We start from the raw sequence: 25,796 nt of genomic DNA on the forward strand, positions 1-25,796 counted from the left end.
CTTTGTAGCTCTGACTGACCTCAAATGTTCCTCTTTTCCCACCGCAGCCTCTAAGATATTGGGATTTCAGGCATTCATCCTCAGCTTTTCCTTAACTTTAAGTGGAAACAAAACACATGCATACAGTGTATACATCTTTGCTAGATTACTCCAGCAAGTTGTACTATTCAGCCACATAGAAACAGTCTGCGATCATCTCAGAAGCCTTCCTTTTAGCCTCTTTCACCTTCCTCAAGGTTCCTACTGTTCCCATCTGTAGCCAGAGGTCCGTGTTGCTGGGTTCTGGGCTTGTGGGAGGCAGTGGGAAGGTGCATCTGTCTGTGCTTCTGGTAGGTGTCAGCTGCCTCTGTGTGATTGTGAGGGCCAGACCTGGATTAGTTCCTGCTTTTGCTGTACTTGCATCTGCATAGAGCTGGCTCTGTGAACACATGGCAGGTATCCCTGAGACAGCTCATGGTGTCTGCTGGGGTGTCTTTCCTCAGGAAAACTCCTCCTGAGTCTGTGTAGCTTGCCTGTATCCTGCTTGCCCTAGCTCTGCGTCCATGTTAACAGGAATCTCTGAGGATGGGAGTGCCTGATGGGAGTGCTGTCAACATGAAAGGGCTTCCTAAATAACCGCCCATTTGGAGAGGAGGGAAGAAGAGATTATGAGACAGGATTTTGTGGAAGGAGATTTTTAGGCAAAGGGAAAAACAGCCATTAAAGGTGTCTCTGGGAACTGGAGCTGAAGGCCAGCCTTTCCTCATTTGAATAGTCAGTTTCCTGGTCGTGAGAAGGCCTTGAGGACAGAGGCCTGGGGTGATGTGTGTCAGTGGACTCGTGAGGACAGAAAGGGTGGGTGATTCTAGAGTATGTTCATGTAAGTCAGCCAGGGATGCAGGAGACAAACTGGAACCCTGGGGTCAGCTCCCATGGCTACTCATTCTTAACTGCCTTTGCTTCAGGGACCTGCTGGTTCTGGGTCTTGTGTCTGCTAGAACTGTGTTCTGGGATATTCCACTGAGACTGACTAACGGATTATTTTTGTAAAGCAATTAGAATATCTTAGAATATTGAAGTAATTATTATATTTATTGCCCTTGTTGTGGAGGGGGTTTGCAGTGGACCTAGAGATATAAGTAGAATTACTCCCATTTTGCTAATTAACAAATTGAAGGTTAGAGAGCTTCTGCAAACTTGTAGTGAGTAATAGGTAGATAATAGGAAGAAAAGTTAAGATGGGTGGGGTGGTACATCCCCCCCCCAGCAGCCTTGGGAGGGAGGCAGAGGCAGCCTTATCAACAAATGGGTTCTGGGCCAGCCAGAGCCAACACAGTGAGACTTATCTCGACAGTCACAAAAGAAGCCAAAGAAGAAAGGTTGATGGCCAACCATCTTGCTCAGATCCCTCCACATGGCATTCTGCTTCTCCACCTTTACAGAGAAAGCCTCAACTTTCTGCTGTGCTGGCCTGGCCCTCTTGCCGTTTCCCTCACCTGGCATTAACACAGTCTCCATGGTTTGTCCAGGAGGCCCAGAAAGCCATGCATACCTTCTGTCACTTATTTCCATCTTAGCTTTTCTTAAGGCTTCATTGTGTGAAGAGCCACAAAGGATTCATGCCATTTTAGGAAAGAGAAGTTTAAAAAAAAAAAAAGTGTTAAAGCTGAGCAAGTAGTGGGAAGTACCCTGCTGGATAATGAGACACTAGTTTAATCTAGGTGACATCACAAGCCCACAGCAAAGCATCACACCCTGGGTACAGACCTCATTTATGAAATGGGTATGTCATCACTAATGTCCCTGCCTGTCCACAAAACAAGAGGGTCTTAGGACCTTTCCTGTGCTTGTTTTATGCTTCTCAAGTAGATTCAGGATACAGATTTGTCCTAAAGGAGACTTACTTATTAAATGTAGATCCTGAGAAGGGAACACAGTTAACACACACACACACACACTCACACACACACACACACACACACACACACACACACTTGTATACCCACAACTCAAACACACATACAAACATGCACACACACTCATAACACTCACAAATGCACACTCATGCACACACACACTCACACATGCACACACACACACTCACTCACACACACACTCAGTCACTCATAACTTCACCAAGTGAGCTACATTTGCCACTGCGTCTCCCAGCCTGGCTTTCTCACCAAGAAGGGGTTCACACTGATAAATGATTCATATTGGAACTTAAGATTCCTGGAGGGACCGGCAGGCTTTCATCTTGGATAAAGTGCCATAAGTAACCAACCTCAGTCAGTTTGCCAGACTGAGTATAAATCCTCCTTGCTGAGTGTGTGATTTGTAATGTAAACTGTCTTCAGTTATACCTGGAAGTGCTGAGCTGAAGGGAGGCACAACTGCACAAATTTGAAAATAAGATATGAGAAGTAGTGGGTATGGATGCACTGTACTTAGACAAGTGACTGCTGTGTCGTTTTAGACCCAACAAAGAGGAGACTGGACTTGTGAGTGCTTCTGGTGCGTCTGTTGTCAAGTATGGACTCAATCCAGAGAAGGGCTTCATGCAGGTTCATTACTTAAAGGTAAATATGCCAAAATTTATTTGGTTTTTAATCAACTTCTATTTAAATTAATAACAATCTTATTTTACACACCAATCCCAGTTCCCTCTCCCTCCCATTCCCCCCACCATCTCCCCATCCCATCCCCCCATCCATTACTACTCAGGGCGGGTGAGACCTCGCATGGGGGATCATCAAAGTCTGTCATTTGGGGCAGGACCTCGAGAGAGTCTCCCTCCATAGGGAACGGTCCCACTGCCGGTGGCCCCAAAGACTGCCCAAGCCCCCCAGCTGACACTCACGTTCAGGGGGCCTGGTTCAGTCCTATGCAGGTTTGGCTACTCCATTTTGTCATAGCATGGCATTCCTGAGGCCACTGAGCTGAACAAGATGAGTAACAGCATAGTTGAGGCGAAGAGGAAGTGACTCCACCTCTGCAATGATATCTCAGTGAGCCTAGACTGAGTATTCACAGGCCAACTCCAAAAGCCTCTGGACAAGGTCGTGTTCAGAAGACTCAGCCGGAGGGAGCCCAGGTCCCTGCTGCAGATGAGTAGAGACCAGAACCGAAGGCACCCCTGGACCTGATGTGAAAGCTCTCGGCCTCTCCTCCCTGGCAGAGTGCAAGCTGAGGTGGCATGACATTAGCAAAGATGTTGAAGGCTCTTAAGTCCGCCCAGCTTCCCTGGTCAGACATAAAAGTATGTTCTGGACGCACTAGTGTATTGCACTAGTGAAGCCATTGTATGATGCCAGTGTATTGTCTGTCTTCTTTCTTCTCCCAGGGCTACTTCCTTCTTCGATTCCTAGCCAGAGCACTTGGAAAGGACATTTACTTTTCATCTTTAAGAAAATTTGTACACCTGTTTCATGGGAAGTTGATTCTTTCTCAGGTAATTCATGGGGTCCTGGTGAACTCACTGCACACAAGTGGAGAGGCTGCAGCATACAGGGATTAGATTATGTCAACACTGGAAAGTAGAGAATTTACAGTTATATTTACTGGGAGAAAGGTGTTAGTGATATGGACTCAAAGGATGACTGTTTGGGGAATGTGACCTCCTGGTAGTAGAGTGAGCTGCTGTGGCCTCCAGCTGTTCACCACTATAGAAGCAGTCCTGCTGGATTCATCTGGGCAAGCTTTTCTCCTTCTGATGCTGCCACCTCAGACTCATCCCAGCCAGCAGCTCAGGGTGCTTACTGTGCAAGCATGAAAACTGGAGTTCAGTTCCCAGCACCCACACAGAAATCTCTGATCCCACATATACCTGCAACACGGCACTGATGGTTCACAGAGACAGGGGAATCACTGGGACCTACTGGCCACAAGTCCAGCAGAAAAAAACAAAACAAAACAAAACCCAGGTTCAAGGAGAAAAACCCATCTCCAGGGAACAAGGATGATAGTGATAAAGGAGGACACCAAACACCATGGCCTCCAGACATGCAGGCATGTTACAAAAAATCTTTCCGCCAAAAGCTGCCTGAGCCCCACTGCGTCTTGTGTGTGCTTTACGCCAGCCGCCCGCCCGAGTTAGGCCCAAATGAATACACAGAAACTTGTATTAGGTACAGTGCTGCTTGGCCAATGACTAGGATCCTCATCTGTTAGCTTAGTCTTAATTATCATAAACCTATATATTTTATAAGACTTATCTTATCAGATGCCTTATTGGCGTCCCACCTTGCTGGTGGCTCACATCGTGCCACTGGAGCAGGAGCAGAGGGGAAAAGAGAGACACTTCCTGTTTCTCCTTCTTTAAATATGAGTCTCCTTGCTATGTCACTTCCTGCCTGGACCACCACTTCTCTACTACATTTCCCAGAATCCTCTTTGACTCCTGGTCCCATCTAACTTGCTGTCTCATTGGCCAAACAGTATTTTATTCAATAATCAATAAGATAAACATACACAGCACATTCCCCATCATCTCCTTTTTTCTGTCTAAATAAAAGAAGGATAACTTATCTTTTATAATAACTGAAGAAAACTATACCATAACTATCTGTCTTCAATTCTATCAAAGACCATAGAAGGATAATATATAAAGTCTAGAATTGACAGAGACATCCGCTACCTGGACAGTCACCCAAAGTTCCTCTGTAACATTGGGGCATCCATCTTCAGCCTTATAGGCCACAGTGTGTCTGGCACACTTCTCCATTTCAACAGGAACCCTTCAGTACTGCCTTGTTTTGTAAGTTCAACAGTCACTTTCTTGTGGGTCCTGCATGTCTAGTTTATTCAGCACGATGTGAGCCACCAGCCAGGAGGGACGCCAATAAGACGTCCGATAAGATAAGTCTTATAAAATATATAGATTTATGATAATTAAGTCTAGGCTAGCAGATGAGGAATCCTAGTCATTGGCCAAGCAGCAAGATAAACATACACAGTACATTCCCTATCACAGGCATGCTCACTCACACAACACACACACACACACACACACCCCAAAACAAACAATGCCAAAAACAGCAACAAAAACCCTTTGTCTTAAGTGGTTTTGCCATTTGACTCAGTCGAATAGCATTCTTTTATTGCTTTATTTATTTTTTTATTTACTTATTGAGAGAGAGAGAGAAAAAAAAAGAGAGAGAGAAAAAGAGTGAGAGAGAGAGAGAGAGAGAGAGAGAGAGAGAGAGAGAGAGAGAGAGAGGGAGAGAGAGAGTGTGTGTATATGTGTTTAGGTCAGAGAGCCATGTGTTTTCTCCTTTTCCCACGTGTGTCTCAGGATTGAACTTGAGTCATAAGCCTTAAGCATCAAGTACCATTACCTACCCCTGAGCCAGCACAGGGGCCTGCATGCCTTTTGAAAATTTACATTTTGCTCAAATTTTATGGTTAAATATACATAAAATAAAGTTTGCCATTGTAAGGTACAGCTTGGTAGGGTTGAGCCCCACCAACTTTTCTGTCCCATCAACAAGCATGTACCTCCGGAACATTCCATCTTCCCACACTGGCTTTCTACAGGGGTCCTAGAGAGCCGTACTCGGGGCCTCAAGCTCATGTGGCACGAGCTTTGCCAGCTGAGATGACTCCCCAGCCATAACAAGGCTAATTCTTTGATCCAAATCTCTAGAAGCCCACACTGTTGTGCTGGAACGCCTGCCTTTACATTCTCACTGATTTCTCCGTGTGCTTGTCAGCCTCTGTCCATTTCCGCTCTTCTTCTTGTTGTCATTTTACTTTGCTTTTTTTGAGACAAGGTTTTATTCTGCAACCCAAGCTAGTCTTGACTCTCTCTAATCCTCCCACCTCCTGGCTTGTATGTGCTTTTAAGATTTCATCTACCCAAGTTTAGTGGAAAGGAGACTGAAGTGAACAGTCTGAGGTCATAATAGTGAGAGAGCAAGCGAGAGCTCTGATAAGAAGCATCACTAGAGATATGCTACTGTGATTCCAAGTGTGATTTCCCTTCACACTTGCTCCTGGGGAAGAGGAAGTACATGGCTGTAATCCCCTGAGTTCCAGTCCAGCCTGGCTACCCAAGACCAAAATGAGACCTGTCTCAAAAGCAAAGAATAGGGCAGTGTTTTGGTTTTGGTTTTTTTCTTTCTTTCTTTGGTTTGTTTACTTGTTTTTTTAGAGAGCAAGTAAGAAAGACTATGCTTCCATTGTCTCCTCAGTCCTCACATTTTTAGATGTTACTGTCATATCGCTAAGGTTTGCTTTGCCAACATGAAGGATTTTAGTGTTGCCACCACCACTTAACCATGCTTCTAGATTCATGAATATTTGATTTTGATTCAGCTCTTTGTTGGCTCATTTTCATTATCAAATTGATGTTCAAGTTGCAGCTTCCCAGGCTGTGTGTGGTTTCTGAGTCCTTACTGGTTGGGAATGAGTGTGTGTCTCTTGTCTATGTTTAAATCGCAGAATAGCTAGGTTTAAATATTCCTGGGCTGCATATCCATTCCCTGGAACTCGATAGATGTTGCTCAGATGCCTTCTAGCGTTTATCACCACGGTGAAGCTTGTGAAAGTTGCCTGCTTCTCCCTGTTTATATCGTGTAGACAGCAGAAGACATTTTCACCTTTGAAATCTGTGATTTCACTGAAAGTGAGTGGGAGTTGCCTGATTATTCCAAAGAATTGTTATACACTGAGGGGGAGAGGGGGTCTGTGTTTGTGTACTTGGGTGGTGGAGTACCAATGTGGAGTACAGTGGACTGCCGTGGGAGTCTATCCTCCCCTTCTACCATGTGGGTTTTGGATAATAAACTCGGGTCCTAAGGTGTGGCAGCAAGCTTCTTCACCTGCTGAGCCATCTCGCTGGCCCTGGTGTGCATGATTTTACATCGTTCCTTCTCCCTGCCCTTCTCACTGCACTCTTTTAGGTCTGAGATTCTATCCTAAGGTGCTGTCGTCTTAAGTTTGCTTTTTTTGCTTTTGTTTTCTTGTTGTTTTGTTGGTTGGTTTTTCAAGATAGGCCTTCTCTGTGTAGCCCTGGCTGTCTCAGCACTCGCTCTGTAGACCAGGCTGGTGCTCAAGCTCACAGAGATCGCCTGCCTCTGCCTCCCGAGGGCTGGGGTTAAAGGCACGCGCCATCACTTCCTGGCTAATATGCTTTGTTTTGTCCTATGTTTTGAGACAAGGATCTTGCCACGTAGCCCAGGCGGCTTTGAATTTCCTGCCTCATCAGGAAATACAGGCTCACTCACATCACCATGCTTGACTTTGACTACGTCTTTGGTCACACCCTTTCCCCCTTGTGAGATTCTAAGTCCCCTGGTCTGGTGTGCATCCATTATTAGATAATTACTTTCTTCTTTCTTATGTTCATCCCACTTTTCTCTCAAGCAGCTCTCTTTATTATATTTAATTTAATATTTATTAAATATTTATTTAGTATTTATTAAATATTTAATTAAATATTAAATTTATTAAATTTCCTTTCCTTTGGAGACAGTCTCATTTAGCCCAGGCTGACCTCAAACTTCTAATGGGGGCTGAGACACCCCTGACCTTCTGGCATGCCTCTATCTCTCTCTCAAGGACTGGAATTGCAGGCGTATGTCACTACACAGGTCACAGGGAGCTTGATAGAGGAGCACTCGCCCAGCTGAACTGCAACCCTAGCACCTAATGTCATTTTCTCTAGTGTTCTTTGCTTTATTCTTTAAAAAAAATTAATGTTCTTGAGATGGTGTTCTTGTGGAATTAGAATGAATCCCGTCTTTTCATTTTGTTGTATTCTCATCCTTAACCTTCTTTCCTTCCTTCCTTCCTTCCTTCCTTCCTTCCTTCCTTCTTTCTTTCTTTCTTTCTTTCTTTCTTTCTTTCTTTCTCTCTTTGGTTATTGTTGCTAGTTCTTGTTTGTTTTCTGAGTGTAAATGTTTGTGGGGAATTGTTCTCTGCTCCTTGGGTCATGTCTTCTTCAGGACGGAGCTCTTTTTCTTTCAGCTCCCTCTCTGCACTAATGCTCTGCTCTCAGGATGGGTAGCACTGCCCTGACCTTTTATTTACTCTCATGTGTTCTGGAACATTATCTTTGATTCCTTTCCCAACTCACTTCAGGCTTATTTTTCCAGCCCCTCTCAGCTATAGTCTGACAGCTGGACCTCATGGGTGGGGATGTGGCCTAGAGCTGCAGCAGTCACAGGGAGCATCTGTGAAGTATTTGACTCCCCTACTCATGAAATGTTGCTAAGTGCCCCTCCATGGTTCTCCGTAGTGTCTCAGTTGCTCTTCCTGATCGAGATGGCATCTGGGTTACCCCTGAAGGTGTTCACAGCTCACCTAGCTGTCCTTGGTGGCTTATTTCCCACATTTGTGCATCTCTCCAACAAATGCCCCAGGCCCTCCATAGCTTGGAAAGAAGAAAGATAAACCCCCAGTCTCTTTGCAAATATGGAGGTATTTGAGAACTGGTGGGATATGTGCAACTCACCAGCTCCCCAACCTCTAAGCCTCAGAGTGGGGAGGTGCAGCATGTCCCCTAGAGACTGGCAGAATCCTAAGCCCTTTCCTTAGTTCCTCTCTTTGAAGTTCATGCCAGGAGGCTGTGCTTCTGTCCTTATTAGAAAGCTGTTGGGCATGCTTTTGCTTTTTTTTTTTTTTTTTTTTTGATTAAACAATTTGTATGAATTGTGTGGACTGTGTTTTCATTTACCCTGGCACCTAGTTGTTACTTTTGCTCAGCTCTCCTTCCATTTCCCTTTGAACTCTGCTGCCTGTCAGCCTTCCAGCCCCTCCTGATGTCATCTTTCCAGGGTCACAGTGACCCTCCCCTGCAGGCTCAATTCTTAGTCCTCTTCCTTCCAGGCCATGGCCGCCACGACTATTCCTAAAACTCCTCATAGAGACTGTTAGTCCTATGCCATTCTTAAATTGATCTGATGGAATCTCCAGGCACCTACATTTTAGTGAATGCAGATCCAAAAAATAATTGCCAGATTAACCACTGGACAGAATTGGAATTTGCTTTTTTTGGTTTTTTGTTTGTTTGTTTGTTTGTTTTAACTTATAACAGCTAATTGAGTGTTGTTAGGTGTTAAAACAAGCAGTCTGGGACTGAACAGATTAGCATACAGTTTATTAGGAAAGTAGGAGCTGACAACTGTGATCCCTTACTTGGTAGGAGATTCTGGTCCCTCCAGGTTCCAGGAAAAGTCCCTCCCCACCCACCCCCCCCCCCGCCTCCAAAAAAAAACCCATACCTTTATTTCTCCCTTTGGTTTTCATTTGTTTCAGGCATACTGCAAATATGGCACATTGGGACCCCTGTCGTCAGGAGCCCCCTCATCCAGTTATAATGTCTCACTTCTGTCTCAGAACTCCCAGCACACTGAAGAGAAGGGCTGAGATGGCGAGGGTACACAGATTCCCTAGGGTGCACTTCAGTTTGTGTCAGCCGGCAGTGGCTGGAAAGGACTACTGTCACAAGTCCACCCAGGGCGAGGCAGCCTGCAAGAGGGAGCAGGAAAGCTGGTGCCCTGTGGTTAGCCTTGGGTCTCCAGTAGGAGTGAGAGGACCCAACCCAGTCCATCCTGATCATAGATGCTTGGGAGACTTCAGATGAGAAACAAGAGTCTCAAAGACTGAGTGCAGAAGGCACATCACAAATCCCAGCAGACATCTTGGAGATGCCCAATGTGTTTGGTCTGTGTGGTATCTGGCATTGGTTGGCAGCCTCCAGCTAGCTGCTGAGCTGCCTGTCCATCTTAGCTTGGAGACAGGGATTAGCAGATGCTGCAGAATGGTAACCCACTAAGAGGCAGAACACCATCTTTCTTAAAATAAAAGGGAGGAGGGGGAGGTTTTCATGGGGACCTTCATCACTACCCCGTATCTACCCAGAATTCCAGATCCCTTTGCTTACACCGTATCAAAAGCGGAGGAGCTATGGAGCCAGTTGTAACTTGAAAATGTGAAAGGGTAGAATTAAGGTTAACTCTGAATTTCCTGCTTCCCAAGCAATTAAATTCTTCTCCCTTGTTATTAAGTTAATGTCATCTCCCCCCCCCACATAATTGAGCATAAATTACTAGGAAAATAGGAGATAAGTTTGTAGGTACTATATAGACATAATGGGGTGAAATTAGTAAGAAGTAATAATTAGAGTCACAATTAAATAGTTACAGTTCTTGGATTTTTAAGAATCAAAAAATCGAAATCTTGTCAATAAGTCAGTGATCCACTAACACAGTGATTTACAAAGAGATCTCTTAATTAAATCATGATAAATTTCTAATGCAGCAGTTTACAAAATGTTTTTTTAAATAATAGGCAAATACTCTACTACTAGCCTATTTCCTTAGTCCCAGTAATTTTTAAAATAATAAAAATAATGACTTTAAGACCCTCAGGCAAGGGTGGTATAAAGTGCATTTGCTGTACAAGCATGAGGGCCCAGCGTATTATCCCCGGGACCCATGTATAAAAAGCCAGCCACCTCTTAAAATTGCAGGAGGAGGAGACAGACAAAATTCTGGGAGATTGCTGGCCATCCTGCCTAGCCCAGGCCAAGCAAGAGAACCACTCTCAACAAAGTGGAAGCACCTGAGGCGTGATACCCAAGGCTGATTTCTGGGTGTCTACATGCACAAACGCAGAACCCTCTCTCCACACAAAAGAACCTCAAGGGAAAAATAATCTCTCACATTCATGATATGTTAGTGTTGTTTTTCCTGAGCAGGTTTCTCTGTATGTCCACTTTGGGTGCATTTGTGAGGCAATAAACAATCTGGTAAACAATTGCCACCACCAACCATCATTTCATCGCATCCATTCCCAGGCTTGTGTTTTGGGAGGTCGTAGAACCCAACAGCAGCCTGGCTGTCAGAAGTAGGCTACTGAGAGCAGTGGGCCTTGCCTACCATAGCTATCCTGGCTCCAGCCCCTGCTTCCTGCCTCCTCCTCTTTACTGTGGAACCAAGCCACCAGTGTTGGAGCCCCTACAGCCACCATGCCATAATAGGCTCGGAAACTATGAACCCAAATAAGCCTCTGCTCTGTGAAGTTGTCTGTGTCAGGGATTTTAGTCACAGTGGTGTGTTGAGGAACTTCACCTCTGGAAAGACAACCCCCTCCCCATAACCCCACAGGCTGGGTTTGCTCACACAGTCACAGCTAGACTCAGTGTGATGATGGAAAAGGAACACCTTGCCATGTACACTGCTGTGGTCACTCTTCTCTGCCATCAAACCTGCAGTGTTGCAAAGGTCCAACTGCTCCTCCCAGCCCCTTCTCTGGCAGTGTGTGGTCACTTGGACTTTCACTTGAAAGACCACTTTTTAACTTGTTTTGTTTTTCAAGGCAGGGTTTCTCTGTGGCTTTGGAACCTGTCCTGGAACTAGCTCTTGTAGACCAAGCTGGTCTTGAACTCACAGAGATCAGCCTGCCTCTGACTCCAGAGTGCTGGGATTAAAGGTGTGCACCACTACTGCCCAGCTTATGAATCTCATATACTTTTTTTTTTTTTAAAGCAGGGATTCACATGGCTAACCTCAAGCTCCAATTGGCTCTCTTGCCTCCACCTCCTGAGTACTAGGATTACAGGCATGGACTATCATGACTGTCTTAAAAGATTATTTTCTCTTTGTTAAATCTTCAAGGATGGCCAGGTGTTGTGGCTCACACAGAAATGCAGTCCCAGCATTCAGGAGGCTGAACCTGGAAGATCAGAAAGGGCTACATGGGGAGAAACTGTCTCAAAAAACAAAAGTGACTGTTCAAACTTAGAGAAAACAAGAAACAAAATTGTATCCATTACTGCATTAAAAGAAGATCATGTACTGTTAACATAGCAAACGACTCTATGCATTAAAGAAAGGTAAAAGTGAAAACAAAAAACCCTCCAGATATAGATCCTATTTGTTTAATGTCATTGAATAGCAAAAACATTATGCTTCGTGCTTGCTTTTTTCTCCTTTTGTGTCCCCCCCCCATCTGATACTCAGATGGCAAGATGCTTGTGCTGGAGCTCACATTCAGCAAAGAAAAAGGCAGAGCAGAAAAGCCCAGTTAAGTTTTCACTTTGAGTAAACAATCATTCTTAGTGTATTCACCCTCCCAATTTAACTAAAAGTCCTGTATCTGATAACATTCAGGATTCCAGAATTCAATGGATGGGAAAGGTGACCACAGTAAAAGTATAAATTAAATACAAAGGAGTGTTCATATTTGACCTTTTAGGACTATGATATTGTCAGTATTCTTGACAGAATCCTTTTATTTTAGAGGTTTACAAAGCATTTATAGGCAACAGTATATAATATTCAGAATTTGAATTTTCCACAATAAAAGAAAGTGGCTTGGGAAGAGGCATAAGTCTGACATGGTACTGTCACACAAGCAAACTCCTTAGATGTCCTGTGACTGCACGGACACTGTAGAGGAGAAGGGATGGAGAGTCAGACTGGGCCATCTGTGTAGCTCAGCTGGCGAAGACCTCATGTGAGGCATGGAAAAATAAAGGGGGGCGGGGTGGGGGGGTTCTTTCATGCTGTGATCAAACCCTGGGTGCGTTGAACAGTTGATGCTTGGTTGCTGGCATGGTTGGGTGGGCAGTTAGTTACTGGTAGACAACTTTGATGGTTTGCTTTGCTTTCTTCTTGTTTCAGGATTTCCTTCAAATGCTGTTGGAGAACATCCCAGAAGACAAAAGGTGAGGACCAGCATAGGAATTAAGATCCCCATTTCTCTTTTAACATTGAAAAAGGTCCTACTGTCGATTGACCCGTTGTTACAACTCAAGGCAGTTGAGATTTCCTCCCTGTGTGTGAAGGAATCCAGTGCAGCTCCAGAGTCACAGCTTGGCCAGAACACAGGCTGGGGCCAGGGCAGCATGCGGCATGCACAACCCAGGGCCCCTCAATGTGGAATAGGAAGCTCACTGAGGGCACTCCAGGGCTGCTACCCTAGCCCCTGTCTTATTTCTTTAAAAAAAAAAAAAAAGTAGATTAAATAAGAGGTAGCTCCAGTCAATGTGGTTTTATATCAGGGCACACTGTTGAACTGAGGCAGAGATGTGCAGTAAGAGCTGGGCTGCCTCCTGACGTAGTCTCATATCTGTTGCTATGATAAAATACCTGACAAAGAGTGACTTGGGAGAATGGATTTATTTTAGTCACAATTCCAGGTTATGGTCTGTCATTGTGGCAAAGTCAAGACAGCGGGAGCCTCAAACAACTGGTCACATCACATTCATAGTCAAGGGCAGAAAGAACGATAAACGTGATGTTTAGTGTCCAGTTAGCCAGCTTGTCCCACAACAGTTAAGGCAGTCAGACAGTCTCCTGTAGACATGCCCAGAGGCCAACTCACCCACTGAGACAGTCTTCCTAAGTGATTCTAGGCTGTGTAGACTTGGCGGTTAAAACTAACCATCATACTTTCTAATTTCAAAATTTGGAGCAAGTCATTTAAACTGTTGTGGACAGTATTTTAGCAGGGGTTAAAAAGTGTTTAAACTAGGTGCTCATTTGATGGTTGGTGTGCCCATTAGACAGAGCCATGTCCCGTGCACAGCCTATGTGTATCGCCATCGGCTCCAACTTTAATGTTTCTCATAATCACCAGCAGAGAGATTAGTAGAAAATAGCCCTGATTGATATGGCACTGGATCCTTGGGCCAACACTCTCACTCAGGGTCTCATGGATGGCAGACTAGCCTCAAACTCAATACATCGCTGAGGGTGGCCCTGAACTTCCGAACCTCCAGCTTCTACCTCCTGAGCACAGGGATCATGGGTGTGCATTACCGCTTCTGATGTCTGTGATGCCTTGGGGCAAACCCTGATGCACACTAGGCAAGCACTCACCCAACTGAGTAACATCCTGGGTGAACGTCGATGTTTTATATGTGATGATTTTTATCCCTGTTTGGCCATGAAGAAAACTGACACCAGTCACCGGTCTATACCTCCGGGGGTAGGGGGAGTGTAGAAATCTGGCTTCCAGAGTTGGGGAAGCTGAGGCTCCAGAGGTAGCTTTTCCCCCAGTGTGTGAGCCCACAGGGACTGGCTCCATCCTCAGACCTTCTATCTCCACACTCAGTGCAAGCTGCCTGACACTCAGGGTTGGATGTGGTCATCTGGGGGACCTGGCCTCATATGGCTGTTAGAGGAAGCCAAAGCCTCCATTACAGATCCAGACTCCTCCACCATGGGTCTCGTAACACCCCCATCCTAACTCCTAAATGTAAACATCTGAAAGTATAGTCTCTAATAGCAAAGCTGACATGCAGACATTAAAGGGGAACTTTTTGAGCAATTTAAGTGTCTCTTTGTGGAAAGGCTGACATTCGTTTTTTTCTTTCTCTGCCCTAAGGGCTTAGCTGTGTTTTTAATGTATGTAAACATTTCCAAGTGTGGACATGAATTCCTTGACACAGATATTGTCTTAGACTCATGCAAGGCCAGTCACTTTTATGTCGCTAAGCCTGACTGATAAGCGGTCTAAATTAGATGTCCCAGGGGTGAGGCCTCAGGGTGAGGTTACATCACCGGGCTAAGTGCAGAGGAGGACTGGCTGTGAGGACATGGAGGATTTTTTCTGCATACTGGATTTCCCCCTGTTGAAACCTCCCTCCCTCCACCCTCCCTTCAGCAGGTGGAGGCCCTGGTTCTGTTGTGGCCTTTCTTTTCAGCACAGGGACTCATACTTGCTAGTCATGCATTCTGCCACTGAACTAAACCCTGATACTGATTTGTGTCTGTGTGTGGGCACATGCAATGAGGACAAACATGTGGCTCTGTGGACTCTCTTCCCTTCCACCTCTAATGTGAGCTCTGTGCATTGAACTCCGATCATCAGGTTTGCACAAAAAGCACCTTTACCCATTAAGCCATCTTACTGAACAAACGCTATTTGTTTTTAAAATACATTGTAGCCAATCCATGCAGCATGCAGAGTCCATGTACTTGATAGATTCCTTGGTCGCTGCCCTTCTGTGCTCATTCACAAGCATAGCCTGCAGCTTGAGTGACTTGGCAAGATGATGGGCTGTTCTGGAGGCTGTGTGCACTAAGGAACAGCCTTGTGTGGAAGGCCGTCAGTGCTGCAGTTCAGCATCCTGGTTTTCTCGTTTGTTTAAGTTAACCTGTTGTGGTGGTGTCTTAAGTAGAATGAGCTATCATTGCTGTGATGGACACCATGACCAAACCACTTGGGGAGGAAAGGGTTTATTCAGCTCACACTTCCACATCACTGTTCATCGCCATTCCGTTCATTGCCAAAGGAAGTCAGGACAGGAACTCACACAGGGCAGGAACCTGGAGGCGGGAGCTGATGCAGAGGCCATGGAAGGGAGCTGCTCACTGACTTGTTCCCACATGGCTTGCTCAGCCTGCTTTCTAATAGAACCCAGGATCAGCAGCCCAGGGGTGGCCCCACCCACAATGGGCTGGGCCCTCCCCCATCAATCACTAATTAAGAATATGCCCTACAGGTTTGCCCGTAGGTCTGATGTCGGGGAGGCATCTTCTCAATTGAAGTTTCCTCTTCTCAGATGACTCTAGCTTGTGTTGACATAAAACCATCCAGCACAGGTGGCGATTCTTCTGCAAGCATCACATCGGATGTGGTTATTGATTATTCAGGAGGAAAGCTGGAATGTTTACACATTTCCCCTCATAACTGGATGTTAAGCCCACAGCCTCACACATGCTCAGCATGTGACTGACTGCTGTACTACAGTGCCAGTCATATGTTCTTTTCTTTATACCTGCCCTCGGGACAATAGCTCAGGGTCTCTGATAAGAGTATAGAGGCCCTTCTTTAGGACATCAAGCAGAGGAATTGGGGAGGGAGGGAGGGACTGAGGGAAGAAGGGGAAATTAATTCATAGATGTGGTGTACGGCCTGTTCTGTTGGTTATCAAGGTACATTCCTTCAGGGAAAAGTTCCTAGGGCAGGGACACAGCAGTTTCCGGTGAGACAGCCCAGTACACTTTAGTTTGGGAGATCCATCTTAATTTTAATCTCCATGGTGCAGTATGGACTTCATTTGGGTGCCCTGAGCCCTCTGGCTCCCAGGGCCTGGATTTTACTGTTGTGGGTGTTTACCGAGGCAATACTCGGGACCCACAGAGAGACTTTTGTTGCAGTTGTGGGGATTAGGGCGGCATCCATGCCCCATGTGGCTGCCAACCGCCCACTGCACTCCTTTGATGGGCACCTTCCCTGGTGAGATCACGCTTTGCCTAGCAGGCTTAAGTCTCATTAGGAATTCTCCTTAAATGATAAAGTAATCTCTTGCCTACAGCAAGCCTGCTTCGCCAAGTATATTGGAGTATATTTTCAAACAGCATCTTCTTGCTGGCCAACTAATCTCAAAATCTAGTTTGCCTACTCAAACAGATGGTTTGCTCTATTACCTATGCAGCATATTGTACTAATTTTATGTGGGCCTCCAAGGACTGCACATCTACCCCCTGGAGCCTCTAATCTTCGGCCCCGATTGCAAACTGATCCTCCGACACATCTGTTAGGCACTTGAGCCATGCCGAGCAGGCGAGGCTTTGCCAGTCACAATGGCTAGTGCTTCACTGTCACGCTGCCCCTGCCCTGTTGTCTCAACTCAATGTGCTGACACTCTCCGTGGAGCATCTCCTGTGAGGAGACAGGGAAGAATAAATCTAGTGCCAGCCTTCCAAAAGATCCACCAAAAACGCGGGCCATCGCCACCGCCAGCGCAGGGCATTAGAATCAGAGTGTAACAGGTCCGTGAGATTCTGGGTCCTAGGAGCCACAGACAGCACACTCTTCAGCCTTCCACTTGAAATGAGACCTGAAGCCAGAGCCTGGTGAAGGCTGGGGAATGTCTCTGGCAAAGCATTGTGTGTGTGTGTGTGAGGGAGGGACTGAAGGGTAATGGGAGGCCTAGTAGCGGGGAGATCCATTAGAGACCCCTAGAGCATTTGACTCAAGAAATATTGAGAATTGGGGTTATTTCAGTAATGGCTACAGTAGCAGTGGGCTTCAAAGCAATGAACAGAGCCAGGGGTTTGGTTTGAGAGGTTGCCACAGTTACAAATGGCTGGTTAGTTGTAAAGTTGAATAGAGGAACCAAGTGTGGAACCTGGCTATTCTTTCTTGGCCACTGAGCCACATTCTCAAGTGTAGTGGGCAACTTCTTGTTCCTGGAATCAGCCTGGAGGGGAAGGAGGTGAGGACAAAGTGAAGTGCTCAGGCCATCCAGACAGCACACCATCTTCCTGCTGCCAGACAGCTGTGCCCCACCCCTGGGGGAATGGCTGGTCCAGCAGCTTTGGCTCCTGGGTTCTGGTGTCAGCCACAGCTACTGATTAATTCTTGCCCGTCAATTATAATGTTTGTGTGCGCATGTTCGTGTGTTTGTTTAAACCCCTTGCTCTTCCTCCCCCACAGAGCAGGGAGCACTCACTTGCTATGCCTCATCAGCAGTCTTCATTAACTACCTGAGCACAAATGCCTCGTTTTGATCAAGAAAATGAGCAACACCAAGGAAAGCTCTGAGAAATGTAGTTTGCTTCCACATGTAGTGAAAGGGCTGAAAGCATGACTTACCAATGTTTAAAAGCCTGTATAGCATGTAAGTTGTATTCTAGGACAAGCGCACTCCCATTTCAAACTCTGCTCTTTTTTTCTCTGTCTAGTACCTCTACTTTCAAAGTTGTTGAGGCCTGGCATTTGCTTCATGAGAAAGCTGATGCAACTGTGTCCTGGGCTGTGGAAGGAGCAGCAGAATGTGAGTGTTAGACTCCCAGGAGGCTGCAGGCAGGTGCCAGGAATGATGGCATCACACTCTGTCACCAGCAAGCTGACAGGCCCATGCACAGTTACAGCCACCGCTTACCATCACAGCAGCTCAGAAGTCAATGGCAAGCACACCCAGGTGTGTGCAGCTCCTCCTCCGGCCAGCCTGTGGGTACATCTGTTCACTCCCACGTCACGGAGAGATCACTGGTTCACTTTCTAGTCTCTAAAACACAGCTAGCTTACTTTTCTAAGCAGTATCATGTCAGGGATGCCCGCATGCTCTATTCCCTTCTGTATTTACTGCTCGTGACCACATTTACAGCCCCGAGGGCCTGGAGATAACCCACTGAAACTCCAAGTTGCCCTGTGAAGTGTGGTTCACACAAGCAGGGAGCCAGTGCTCCCAGGACCAGGTATCAGCCAGTAGGGTGGGAAGAGCAAGCACCCTGGTACAGACATGAAGGACATTTAACCGTGGGTCTATGTCCTGTTAGCTATCTGGGTGAAATCACTCTCCATAGCGATAAGACATGCAGAAGTGTCATTTCCTGTGTGCCCTGGGTCCTAGCTACACAGGAATGCCTCTGCTTGTCTCAGAGGGACAGGACACACCACTGGTTTAGACTCTGGGGGTGACAGGCAGCTATTGCCTTAATCACTGCTGCACCACATCCACAGTAATGATCAGAACAACACAAACCAGCACAGATGCTCCCTTTGCTCTGAAAACATGCATCCATTTCCTCCCAGAAAATTAAGCATTTTTTTATATGGTGGCTCCCATTTCCTTGCAGATGAGGCCACCTCTAGCACCTCAAGCTTTGCTTGGTTGCTTTTTGGAGGGAGAGTGTTGATCCATGCATCTTCTTATGGTCTAACATCTTATTCCACAGTTCCCCAGAGGGGCTTAGTGCAGTGTGATCCCTGCTCTAACACTAGGGCCTTAGGCCTCTCCGTGAGAGCACTGACTTTGACCTGAGTCCACCTGGGCCGGAGATTCAACATCTGCTCAAACAGTTGTCACTCACTTCACATAGCAACTGTCAGAACCAAAGCGATCATGTTTATAAAATGCTTCAGATCTCTCCAGAGAAAAGTGATCTGAAAAGTCAAGCCCCCTTCTGCTAAGGGAGAACAGTTTTTGCTTCTGAATTTAGCCTAGGGAACTCTCGTGACATCGCACCTCTGCCCCAAGAGGGTCTCTCCATCTCTTCACAAACATAGTTGGAGAGCTGACAACAGGGCAGCCCCAGCAGGAAGCAGGGCAGCCCCAGCAGGAAGCAGGGCAGCCCCAGCAGGAAGCAGGGCAGCCCCAGCAGGAAGCAGGGCAGCCCCAGCAGGAAGCAGGCCACCTTCAGCATCACAAGTGTTGGGGAGAAGGGAGAGCTGCCTTGGGCATGGCGGGCTGCACAGGCTCTGCTTCTGTGGGCGTCTCTATACCACTGTAGAGAGTGGGAAAGAAAGTGGGGCTTGGTAAATTTGAATCCCAGCTCTTCAAGTACCACCCGAGTGGCCTTAGATAAGTTTCCCAGCTCCTCGGAATTTTGCTCTTCTTTGTGTGGGCACAACAACACTGACCTTGTGCTGTTTCTCTAAGGGTTAGGAAGAATCATATATAGCAGGGACATAAACGGTAGCTGCTACTTCTGTACCTCCACCTGGCAGTGCTTAGAGATGTGTTTGTTTTCTCCTTTGATGCCACCATAGACTCTGTGTGCAGATACCGAATATGACAACAGCATCTGCTCTACTGCCTCCCAGTGAACAAACCCTCAGAGCTGGCTGTAGGTAGGCCCAGTGCAATCAGATGCTTCCTGTAAAACATTGTCCTGCAGAAGTTGATGGAGTCCAGAGTCCATGCTCCATCTTCCCGCCCTCGATGTCTCTCCCTAGCACTGCACACCCTTGGGATTGAGGTGACAGCATGTACACTCAGGGGACTGAGGTAGAAGGATTTTGAGTTTGAAGCCATCCTGGGGTACATAATGAAACCCTGTCTCCAAAGTGCTTGCGTGTGTGCGCGTGTGCTTGCACACATGCCTGCAAATCAGAAACCTGCCACGTGGCCTCCCTGACTCCAGCCTTGTTGTGTTGCCATGGTGGTTTCTTCTCACCCCATCCTGGGTGCTACTGAAGAGGCCAAGCCTTATCTTTACCTTGTCCCTCTGGGACAGGCACTTGGATCTCCTTACCATGTCTTCCTCCATATCCACTGACCCTGTCCCAGAATGAAGGACAGTGCAGCCACCCCAACTTCATGCTCAAGTGCTGCCTCCCTTTCTGAGCCTCTCTGGATGTTCTTCTTGGTGTCCCAAACCCACTTCTCCCTGAGCCAGGAAGTGGTCCATACCACACACCTGCAAGCGGCTGGCATCCTTTAAGGCATCATTCACTGTCTGTTCCTCAGAGACAGTTCAATCCCTGGGATGTTTTCACCTGAGCTGGTGGGCATAATGGCTCTACCAGAGTCTTAACTCATAGAGATGTTTGCCTGATCTTCAGCCCTTTCACCTGAGGACTTAGCTCAATGCCTACTTTCTTAGCCTTCACTGGCCAACCTCTCCCCTACGCCACTGACAGAAGGGTTGTAGTGGAAATTCCTCAAAGGAAATTATGTCTGCATCCTGGAATTTACTCCTCTGTGGCAATGCCCAACAGCTGTTGACCATCTTTTGTGAAATTTCTCAAAAATGGCAACTAAGTCACCCCTCAGACGTTGCCCTTTCAGGATGTGTAATCCCATTCCTGTGAGCACTGGGATCATCCACTGTGTCAGGCCCTTTGATTATCCAGGCTGTTTCTAAGCATTCTAAGTGTGCCCCTCTTCATGCCATGGACCTGTTTCCATGAACACCAGGTGCAACACAGCCAGCCTTAGAAGTGCCTCTGGCTTTGGCTTTCCTAAGGGTCACTGAGATGATGCCAGGACTGTAGGCCACAGGAGTCTGTCTGGAAAGGATACGAGTGAAGGACACTTCCTACCTGTATCCAAGGAAATAATGTTTGTTGTTATTACTGTTGCTGTTATTATTAATTTTCCCTTGAAATGTGTGAGGCTGACAGATAAGTCTGAATTCTGTTTATACACGAAGGAAGATGACTCAGTTGAAGGCCTATTCTTGTCTGAAACAAAGGCAGTCTGTCTCCACCTCTCCTACCATTGATCTTGTCATGGGGACACAGTTCCTTTGGTACAGGGGTCCATTTCCTGCTCTTGTCTGAGCACCCCTGGGCTTTGAGCACCGGGGCCAGTTCTGTGGACACCAGCTTGCCAGGCCTGAGAGAGGAGGAGCAGGACCTGTTTGCTAGACTTACTCCAGTGGTGCTTTTTTTTTCCCCTGAGTGGCCAGCCAGAGCCACTGTCCCAGTCCTGTCTGGTCAGCCAAGTCCACTGAGGGTGTTTTCAGGCCTTCTTCTGAAGTCAGGGGAGGCCAGCGGTGAAGGTGTCCTGAGGAGCAGCCTCCTCCCTTCACACATGCCTCTGAGCCCAAAATTTACAGACCACTTGGCTGTTTGCACTGGATTGACCCCCATTAAATTAATACCAAGTGATGAAAAGGCTCAGTGACAGTGGCGCTCAGCTTTCTCATGAGTTAGAGTCAGAAATTCCACTGTTTCTGAAGACCCAGGAGACCTGAAAAGGTAGTCCCTCTATCTTCTTAGGTTCTCTCTCCACCTTCTGCCTACTAGTCCTATGGAGAAACACTGGCCGTGGAAATTCAGACCCTCTCTCCGAATAACCCATGTTTCTTCCCTAACAGGTGTTGTTTTCCCCAGCCCATTGAAAGTTGATCCCTGACCAAAAGCCCATGTGGACTACACTTGGCCTTCAATCATATTTCTACACCTTCTGCTGTCAGTAGAGAAACTGTCGGGGGGGGGGTGTTGCTTTGGGGCTTAAGTTTATTTATGAGGGTGTATGCGTTCCTATGCCTGTGCGTGGTTGCCAGATGACAACTTTGGAGAGTCATTTCTCAACTTCTGCTTTGCTAAAGCAGGGTCTCTCTTGATTTCTGCTCGCCAGACCACAAAGTTCAAAGCAGTTGTCCTGTCTCTGCCTCCCTCCCATGATAGGAGTTCTGGAATCACAGAAGACATGCTGCCACAACTAGCTGCTTCATAGATCCACCTGTGCTGGTTCTAGATTGGAGCTCTGGCCATCAGGCTTGAGTAGCTGAGGCTTCACCTGCAGAACTGTCTCCCTGCCCCAAGAAATGTGTTTTCATGCATTCATTCATGTTAAAGTGTCTCCACACAAACCTGCTTTCCTACCAGGGACATGGTGAACACTGGGATTGGCAGCTAGAGAGCTTCCATCCTTCAAGGAGACAGTCATTCAGTCCCAAGTGTGCTAGATACTGTGAGCAAGCTGAGGACAGGGATGGAGCCCACCCAAGGATGCAGGGTGCCTCCTTCCTGGCTAAGGGCCAAGGAGCAAATCCTGGGCATGAGCAGGATTTGTCTGGAAGGGGATAAAGAGGGGGTGGGTTTGCTGTAAACAAACCTTACTTGGATTGCTGAGGGAAGACAGGCAGCTATCAATACTCCAGGTATTTAGTGATTTTATAGGCCAGTGAATTCAGCAGGGCAAGAAAGCAAAACAGTTTCAGCCAGTGTAACCGCATTCAGAACACTGCACGGAGCCATTTGGTGTGGGCCTGGTGTGGGCCTACACTGAAAACAGACAGGTGGGCTCGGCACAGTGTGCCCTGTTCTTGCAGCCCACATTATTGTCCAGTTCACAGACATGTTACCACACTTGCCTCACCTCCTCTAGCAGGGATCCAGGCTCTGTGGATTCTAGGAACATTGCTGGCCCCCCTCAAGTTCACCTCAAAGCATTAAGAGCGCCTGTTGTTGTGTGCCTGGTGTCTTCGGCTCTTCAGTGGCCATGGACAGATGTTTCTGTGTCCTGCAGAGACCACCCTAATGTGGTGGTTCTTTCCCACACCACTGGCCAATGGGGTGGTGCTCGCTCATGCTGAAGAGAGCACCTCATCTGCCTAAGTACTTAGCTGGTCACCTGTGCTTGGAAGTGCGTTTAACCATTCGGTTCTCGTTTTGTTTCTGAAGGCTCGGCCTGTCTGTCGAGAACATCGTCCGTGATTGGCTTGAGTGTTCCGGAATACCTAAGGTACCTGAGATAACTGTTTGAGGGACAGAGTGAAGCTGGCTGCCAGCCTCTCAGTCCAGACAGTGATGTTTTTTTAATATGTCTATGAAAGTCTTGGCTCCTGGTAGTCATTGGCTTGAGTATTGTGGGGTAAATGGATGTGACCAATGCCTACTGCATTGTGTATTAAGTGAAGTCATCCACATCATGCTGGGCATTTTGGGTGGAGTCTCCAAGCAACAGTTTTGCCACAGCTTTTACCTGAACATGGTACTTATTTTCCTCCCAATCCCTGCCTTTCAACTTCTCCCCTATTGTACTTACGGGACTGCATCCGGGCACTTCTCTATCCGTTTTGTCATTGCTTTGTCTTGGGGACCTGGACTCAGTTTTCCCCCCACCCCTCTTTCAGGTCATGGGTCGCCATGAGAGAGAAACCTTCACCAGCCCTATGGGAAACACCCACCCTAGAGCTGCATATCTCCCAGGTCTATGCTTCTAGAATCCTTGGGGTGATCCAAGCTCCTCCCTAGCTGGAATGCCAGGATAAGGACCAGACTTACTATTGTAGTAGGCTGTGGTGGCTATCGAGTTTGGCCCTGCATTCCGGCAAGCTGCCCCTGTAGACTGCTGAATTCTGGTTTTGCAGCTAGTCATATGAGCAGCTGCTTGTGGGGGGCGGGGGTGGGGTGGGGTTGGCGTCTAAGTGTCAATGAATTTCTGTGACCCGTGAAATGCAGTGAAGGGTGTTCAAGTGGCCTTCAAACCAAGAGAAATGTGACTATATCAGCCACCTTTAGCTCACCGGGAGTCACTACCTTCAGTTCAGAATGGATGCCACCCAGCTCAGTTAACTTGTTTGGTTCAGTCTCTCCGGGAACCAACAAAAAAAAAAAAAAGGGAGGGTGGGGGAGAAAGAAATGAGCCGGGCATTGGTGGTGCACGCCTTTAATCCCAGCACTCGGGAGGCAGAGGCAGGCGGATCTCTGTGAGTTCGAGACCAGCCTGGTCTACAAGAGCTAGTTCCAGGACAACCTCCAAAGCAACAGAGAAACTCTGTCTCAAAAAACCAGAGAGAGAGAGAGAGAGACAGAGACAGAGACAGAGACAGAGACACAGAGAGAGACAGAGAGAGAGAGGGAGGGAGAGATGAAAACTAAACCAAATCAGTGAGGTGAGGCTGCACCAGGCCTGGAAGGCAACAATTTAAAGTCAGGTGTGTCATGAGAGCCTGTGGTTTCTAACAAGGTGACTTCCAACAAGATGACTCGCTGAGAACCAGTCTCACCCTCAAGTGTTTTAGGTGGGGGCGTTGCTGGCAGTCTCCGTGGAGTTTGCTTTGTGGGCCTGTGCCAGGCTGTAGAAGGCTCCTGGGCATTCTTGGTGTGGCCAAAAGCTGGGGAGTCACTCAGCCACTCCCCAGTTCCCGGCTCTAGAACAGGACTCTCATTTGCACCAGCTCACCAAGAGGGAGGAAAGCTCCCCCCCAGCAGCGCACGCCCAGAAGCAGGCTGCTCCAGGTACTCTTAGTGTCTTCTTACAAACTGCAGAAAGGAATATGGAAGAGTGAGATTTGCCTCTGAGCAGAACCTTTTCTTCCAAAGTTCTAGTTGCATTAGTGATAGCTTAACACAGACAGATTTTCTACCTAGAGCTGATGAAGCCTGCTGTCAAAAGGGCCAGGTGCAATGAGGCGGCTCACCCGCTGTAACTCATCTTAAAGGCCCACTGGCATGTCCCCGGGTGCCTAGCTGTTCAGTAAACACAACAGCAGCCGGCAGAGAGACGGAAAGAAAGAAGCCTGATTTAGTGCAAAAGTGATGAGTGATCACAGGTCTCTTTTCCTCATCCCCTCCGCCACCCAGTTCTCTGGTTATTTCCCTGGCTGCTGGGGATCTACCTGCTCTTAGCCCCTTTCACACTCCTTGTAAGTTTCTTTTTGTTTCCACTTGAGTGAAATTCTTGGCAGGGCCTGAGACCCCGTGGTGGCAGGAGCTTGCAGTGAATGGGACACCTTGTTCATCATCATCATGTAAAGCTACTATCGTGCCCGTTGCGGGAGTGTCAGCATCCTGCTCTTTGTTCTCTTCAGAATTTCTGTCCTCCAGCATTTGAATTCTCTGATGACAGAGTCCCATGTTCTCTCATGAAGTTTCCATCCCATAGGCTACAGGGGCTTATTGTCTCCTCGGGAAGGTCTGCCTCAATTTCCTTTACAGCTACACTGAATGGAAATTATAAAAAGAAAGTTAAGTGGACATAGCTTCAGGAGCAGTTCAGAAGTGGTCAGGAGACCCACAGAGATGAAAGAATTGGAACCCAACCTCTTTAAAGACTACCCTTCAGCCCTGCCACCTTTGTTTGACCTTGCAAAGACTGAAATTGTCTACGTCCTCAGTCTTGCTGTCTTCCATGACAATTTTTCTAAGAAAACATTGCACATTTATTTTAGGATTTAAAAAAGCTTCTAAGTAAGAAAATTAAAAAGACCCAGAGGTGACTTTTATTTTTCTTTGCTGTGGTCTTCGAGGCAGGGTCTCATATAGCCCACACTGGTCTTGGACTTTCTCGTAGCTGAGGCTGCCACACCCTCCTGTCAGTACCTCCTGCTTGCTGGGATTCCAGGCATGTACCACTGTGGCTGGCATCCAGGGAGAACACTTTGGTACACACCTTTTCAGCCATCATTCAGAATCTATAAGTACATATGCTGTCCTTTCTCTACCTTTTTTGTTTGGTTTTGAGGTACAGGAGACAGAACTTGGCCCTGAGCATGGCGGATATGCTCTCTACCATTTATAAACTTTAAAACAATACACTTCCTGTAGCAAGGCCAACCAGAAGCAGAGTCTAAACTGTGGGGCTGCTGCTGTGTGTGTCTCAGTAGTGATCCCGGCCTGTTGACAGCTGACTGTGAGCCTCACACCTGCTTTCTGGGAAGTGTAGTAGGTGTCCA

General features: G+C 47.1%; 1 protein-coding gene across 16 annotated transcripts in view; it reads left to right on the forward strand.

Annotated features, from left to right (window-relative positions):
- Positions 1–25,796, forward strand: part of Aopep (aminopeptidase O (putative)) — a 296,983-nt gene that overhangs the window by 186,415 nt on the left and 84,772 nt on the right. For all 16 annotated transcript variants that reach the window (XM_035443029.1, XM_035443028.1, XM_035443036.1 and 13 more), the window contains 4 exons: positions 2,456–2,558; positions 3,323–3,430; positions 12,609–12,652; positions 22,801–22,861. In XM_035443029.1, coding sequence (XP_035298920.1) covers positions 2,456–2,558; positions 3,323–3,430; positions 12,609–12,652; positions 22,801–22,861 — 316 coding nt within the window. The remainder of the gene's footprint in view (positions 1–2,455; positions 2,559–3,322; positions 3,431–12,608; positions 12,653–22,800; positions 22,862–25,796) is intronic.

This window comes from Cricetulus griseus, chromosome 3, assembly GCF_003668045.3.
Source record: "Cricetulus griseus strain 17A/GY chromosome 3, alternate assembly CriGri-PICRH-1.0, whole genome shotgun sequence".
In the NCBI taxonomy this organism is placed as follows: domain Eukaryota; kingdom Metazoa; phylum Chordata; class Mammalia; order Rodentia; family Cricetidae; genus Cricetulus; species Cricetulus griseus.